At 36.5% G+C, this 6000-nt stretch overlaps 2 protein-coding genes across 2 annotated transcripts; one reads left to right on the top strand and one right to left on the bottom strand.

Moving 5' to 3' along the window:
- The first annotated feature begins 1232 nt into the window (after positions 1 to 1232).
- Positions 1233 to 2489, top strand: LOC111783605 (C2H2 and C2HC zinc fingers superfamily protein). The gene is made up of 2 exons (XM_023664523.2): positions 1233 to 1606; positions 1732 to 2489. The coding sequence occupies exons 1-2, from the start codon at positions 1248 to 1250 to the stop codon at positions 2336 to 2338; spliced, it is 966 nt and encodes a 321-aa protein (XP_023520291.2). The 5' UTR covers positions 1233 to 1247; the 3' UTR covers positions 2339 to 2489.
- A 923-nt stretch (positions 2490 to 3412) lies between these two features.
- Positions 3413 to 4006, bottom strand: LOC111782850 (histone H2B.1). The gene has a single exon (XM_023663669.2). The coding sequence runs from the start codon at positions 3941 to 3943 to the stop codon at positions 3515 to 3517; it is 429 nt and encodes a 142-aa protein (XP_023519437.1). The 5' UTR covers positions 3944 to 4006; the 3' UTR covers positions 3413 to 3514.
- Positions 4007 to 6000: the final 1994 nt, after the last annotated feature.

The following is a 6000-nucleotide window of genomic DNA, read 5'->3' as shown; positions in this document are numbered from 1 at the left end:
CTCCCGACTATGTTGAACCTAGCCGAACCAAAGCCGAAGAGGGGCAGGGTTGTGGTCAGGTAGACGGGTCAGTCACGGGCTAGCTCGCACGAGTAGAAGGTAAGTCGATGCGCAAGTCGTGAGTCGGGTTACCGAATTGGGTTTGGGCGGGATCATATGGGTCGCTCAAGTTCTAGACTTCTGTGATACAGGTGTTACTAGGCTAGGTCATGTTAGAGTTGGGCTAGCAAGAATGGGTCGCAGGCTGGCTGTGTTTGCTCGACTACTAAGCCTAGGAAGCTTCCATCCTGAACCTGTGGCTCAGTGGTCTAGGCACCAAAGCTACCTGTGGCTCAGTGGTCTAGGCACCAAAGCTAAGGCATGGTTTTTGTCTTGGTCTCGCCTCGATGGACTTTTTTTTTTTTTTTTTCACAACCAAACTTTGGCTACTTTCGGTTGATTTTCGACCCCGTTTGTTGAATCTAAACCTCTTTTCGACGAGCAAACCCTTGACGATAATGTCCTTAAACATGGAGACCAACTTCAGTACTATTCTTCTAACTCGAGTCAACAAACATATAATGAAATTGATGAAATTCTAACCCAAAAAAAAAAAAAAAAAATTGAAAATCGATTTATCCTGTTAGGTTGAATGGAGCTGTGACCTATATGGGTCACGACCTCATATTTACAGATGTGTACAATGAAGATTACATGATGGGTCTTGATCCATAATAACAACGAGTAAATCAGTAGATTCTCTTACTATGTATAGATATAACCTATTCTACGTCTATCATATCGTAAGATCTCTTACGACCATAATTCTTGAAAGAAATTTGGAGAAGGGTTGTCGAGAGAATTTGAACAAAAACGAGTTAAGGGTTTTTTTTTTTTTTTCTCTCAAAACGGGTTGCTACAAAAACTAGCCTATGTACTCGATGTAACAAATTCATAAACTTATTTATATTATAAGATCCATTAAATTAAACATTGAGTTAAAATAATGATGTAACATCAAAAACTATAGTATAATATTTCATTATTTTCTCTAAGAGCTTCAAATGTCAACTTCCATTTGATTTATTTAATGATGTTTTTATTAAGATTGCAAAAATGGTGTGATTTGGAGAAGGCTCTATGTGGGGATGAAACATATAACCCTCTTCTCATCGTTGACTTTCCATATGTTTTTTCAACTATAAATAAAAACCTCTCTTTTTTTCATTAACATCTAAGTTTTTGTTATCATGAATTCAAATTCCCATATGCCTTTCTCTTCTGATTTCCATTCAACTTCCCTCCTTTACAACCTCTCTATTTTGAAGGACAAGCTCCACCAAATCCAATCCGTTGTCTCCCTCGTCGTCTACGACTTTCAAAACTCGACCGAGTCCCTCCCTCGAGACTTGTCGCAGTTACCGACGGTCAACTCTCTGATCCAGGAACTCATCATGGCTGCTTCCTCCATGTTGTTCACATGTCAAGAGATGAATAACCTCGCTGTGAACTCGTCGTTACATAACGATGTTGTCGATAATAATCTCCATGGTCTTGTTGACAACGATAATCGACCTTCCATCGCCCTTCTCGACGTGGCCAACGATCATCGGCATCATCAGAATTGGTACTGTTGAACACAACTTTTTGTAGGAGACACTCGATCTATAAGCCTTCTGTGTTTTGTATTTGACAATTAGGTCATATGATTATTGGGTTTGACCTTATTGGACTAGTAATATATTTTAACAGGTACAACATGACATCTACTACTAATAACGATGACGACAACAACAATAGTAGTAGAGTAACGACAACGAAAACAACACAAGATTATCGAACTACGATCGATATTGTCGAGCTAGACGCGACAGATCTTCTTGCAAAATACACCCATTATTGCCAAATTTGCGGGAAAGGGTTCAAGCGGGACGCGAACCTACGAATGCACATGCGAGCACACGGGGACGAGTACAAAGCGAGCGGAGCGTTGAGTAACCCGGAGAAGAGTCATAGAAGGGATATGAACATAAACAAGAAATTAGGGACCAAATACTCATGTCCACAAGAGGGCTGCAGATGGAACCAAAAACATGCCAAGTTTCAGCCATTGAAATCACTGATTTGTGTGAAAAATCATTACAAGAGAACCCATTGCCCCAAAATGTATGTCTGCAAGCTCTGCAGCGGCAAGAAATTTTCAGTGCTATCAGATTTGAGGACTCATGAGAAACACTGTGGAGACATGAAATGGGTTTGTTCTTGTGGCACCACATTTTACAGGAAAGATAAGCTCATGGGTCATGTCGCTCTGTTCGTCGGGCATGCCCCGGCAATCAGTTTGTCGGTAAGAGCGTAGTAACTTGCAGCCGATATGTAACGAGCTTATGAGTTTATGTTTGTTCTTGTTTAATTTGATGGATTATGTATGATAGAATAATATGTTGTAAATTGTCACCAAGATGTATTATCACAATTAGTTCATTTTCAGTATTAATTCTCATTTAGTTCATAACAATTTCGTTTCATATTCTCATTTATTTGATTATGTTAAGAATGAGAAAGCTCTGATAACATATTGAGAAATAGAAGTGATATCACAACATTGATCTTGGTGTTCTTAAATATCAAAATTTTCTTTACAGTAGAATCAACCAAACACATCTTTATTATATTCATCACTCTAATTAGTTTGGATATTCACTTGTTCCAATCAAATTAATGGAACAACTTATAGAGTAAATCAGTTACGCATACTTTTATTGCTGAAAAGAAAATTAGCTTGCACAGTTGAAAAACTATCTCAAGATGCAAATCCCATCAAATTTGAACTCAAATACAAAAGTCAATAACAATGATGTCACAAAGAATTATGGCACGGTCACCGAGCTCAAAGCGCTTTCAATCTCGCTCAAAGCACTTTTGTCTCACTTTATTTCTCGTTCTTAACAGATTCATGTATGAGAATAGATTCTTATACATGTGAAGATGCAGAATAATTGTCATAATATGACATATATTTTATCTAGTGACATTTGAGTTAAATATTATCATTTTATATTTGATTCTAGGCAACTGAGAAGAACTTTGGTGAAAGTATGAGATATTTATCAAAGTTATTGACTACCAATTGTGAATGTAATAGAATCTCTTCTCTATAAATCATGTAAATTTGTTGTGTGTTTGTTTAATTTCTATTTGTAGATATTGATGAACATGTATGTACAATCAATTTGGTAAAATCAAAACATTTTGATAGAATAATAAATTATTTGTTCTTAGACATCATATTTTCAAGATATTACTCTGTTCGTGCGGCATGCTCTGGCGATCAGTTCATCCGTAAAAGCTTAGTAATATGTAATGGCCTTATGTGTTTATGTTTGTTCTTATTTTAATTCGATGAACTCTATGTTATATAACAAAATTTGCATTATATAAACCGAATTTCATTAAATTAAAGAAGCAAATTCAACGATTCAGAACAGACAAGCCGCATTTTTACACAAAAAAGAAAACCCTAATCTCTATGAATCTAAGAGCTAGTAAACTTGGTAACCGCCTTAGTACCTTCAGAGACGGCGTGCTTAGCCAACTCACCAGGAAGAACAAGGCGCACCGCCGTTTGGATCTCCCGAGAGGTAATGGTCGGCTTCTTGTTGTAGCGAGCGAGCTTCGACGATTCCTGAGCGAGCTTCTCAAAGATGTCGTTGATGAAACTGTTCATAATCCCCATGGCTTTGCTGGAGATTCCGATATCAGGATGAACTTGCTTGAGTACCTTAAAGATATAGATCTTGTAAGTTTCGATGCTCTTCTTCGCTCTCTTTTTCTTCTTATCGGCGGCGTCTTTGGGCAGCTTCTTCTCGGCTCTCGGCTTCTTCTCCGCCGGTGCTTTCTCCGCCTTCTTCTCCTCCGCTGCCGGCTTCTTCTCGGCGGGTTTCTTCTCGGCCTTTGGCGCCATTAATCGCTGTGATATTTTGAAATTGCTTTGAGATTGTAAGAGGGGTAAGTTTGGGAATTGAGGGGGGTTGTTGGTACTTATAGATGAGGATGGTGTGATGTGATTGGTTAGTTTTGTTTAGACGCGGATTAGTGACGTGGACGGTGAAGATTTGAGAATGTGTATCTGACGGCCGCGGTTGATTTTATGGCTGGTTTTGGCGACCGATTTGAATTTTAGGTACGTGTCTTTCCTTTTTGGGCTTCTTTTGAAAAATTTCAATTTCGCGGGTCATTTTTGAAAGCTTAAAATATGTCGGGGATTTAGTAGCAAATAAACTTAACTTTGTATTTATGAAATTTAAAAATATATAATTTTAGTATTATTTATTTATTTGCATGAAAATAATTAGGTTATACCATAAACTTTCAAAAATTTTAATAATATATTTAATCTTTTAAAAAAATAAAATTAAAATTCATCCCGTATTTATTTTGTTAAAAAATATTCATAAACTTTCAAAAGTTTCAATAACTTTAAACTTTCAAGTGTCGTTATTGTTAGTATATAGACAAAAACCGTTAATAAAACTTTTTAAAATATCCTTTAAACTTTTAAATTCATTGTATTAGATAAACTTTTAAAAAACCGTTAATCGACAGTGACTTCGTAAAAAACGGTAGATAGTAGTGGTCGAAGGCAGCTTGGTTTGGGCATGCCAGTTCGTTACTATTCACCTATTTTTTTAGGTTTTTAATATGAAATCACTGCAAGCGGGTAAGATTCAGATTACCTTCACATTTGTTTGAGATTTGAATCACTCTACAAGCAAGATTGATTATGTCTAATTCTACATGCAACCTAAACTGCATAGAATTGCAAAAAAAAACTTAGTCATTGACCAAAGGAAGGCATAAATGCTCATTTTACTGCATTTTCCAAGTCTCATTTACCATAATAACATACATGACTTCATATAGCCTAAAAAAAAACTTTAACGTTACTTGAGGCATTTCAAGAGTCTGTAACATTCATACTTTACGACTATAATTAGCCACTATGTATACTTTATGACATTGATGTCTCTTGGTTTATATCAGTTTCAAATCACAGATCACTACGTGTACTCAAGGATAACAAACGAAGAACACGAGGAAATCAAAGTCAAACTTAAACAATAAACTGACATAAAAAGTGTTACAAGTACAAAACATGTCTATAAAGTCAATAGACAAAACAGTTTACAAAACATCGCAAGTTTTGAGATGACAATAAAATAATATTTAAAATGCATAATAGAAGATGACTCGATTCAGAGGTCCCCTTCCAAGCTAAAGTAGTGCAAGACAGGCTCCCCACTAAATACAATCGAAGCTACCTTAGTAGTACTTTTTATGTGCCACGGGCTCTAAGTGGGTGACATCACATTCACACGTGCTAAGTAAATCCTCACCCGTCGAGGTGAGTTCATGATTAGGAATTGCACCCCAATCGTCCCTACATAGACTTAGTCAACTCGTGTAATCATAGCAGACCCTAAACGTGGCTCAAGGACAAAATAAAGATAAACACATAGGCTGTAGCTCACTATCATGTCATACACATCCTTCAAGTCACATAGCATCTAGTTCATACATTAATCACGACATAACCAAGTATTACAACCTCATAACATGCACCTAGGCGCATAAATGATATTAAATCATACATATTTGCACAAAATACATACATATCAAGTCAAGTACGGTCAAGCATAACATGTCATAATCTTAACGAAACATTCAAATCAATCAGAGTCAAAATCTGCATTGCAGAAGTCCTAAAACGTGCAATCGAGCTAAACCATCACTAATTCATAACCATAGGCTTACCTATCCATTTTCATGCTCAATTCATCCTTAAATAATGCTAATAGTTCAATATTAATTGAGCTCGGACAAAAGCGGGTATTTCCTCAAAATGCATGTACCCATGATTGTAGCATTTTTTTGGAATTTTTTATTTATTTCTTAAAACTCGAGGTGTTACATTAGGTTGGGTCAACTAGCAATCGTGTTCGTTCACAATTCAACTTCAGT

This window comes from Cucurbita pepo, chromosome 20 (genome assembly GCF_057944985.1).
Source record: "Cucurbita pepo subsp. pepo isolate OVF chromosome 20, ASM5794498v1, whole genome shotgun sequence".
Lineage (NCBI taxonomy): Eukaryota > Viridiplantae > Streptophyta > Magnoliopsida > Cucurbitales > Cucurbitaceae > Cucurbita > Cucurbita pepo.
This window is presented reverse-complemented; position numbering and strand designations above follow the sequence as displayed.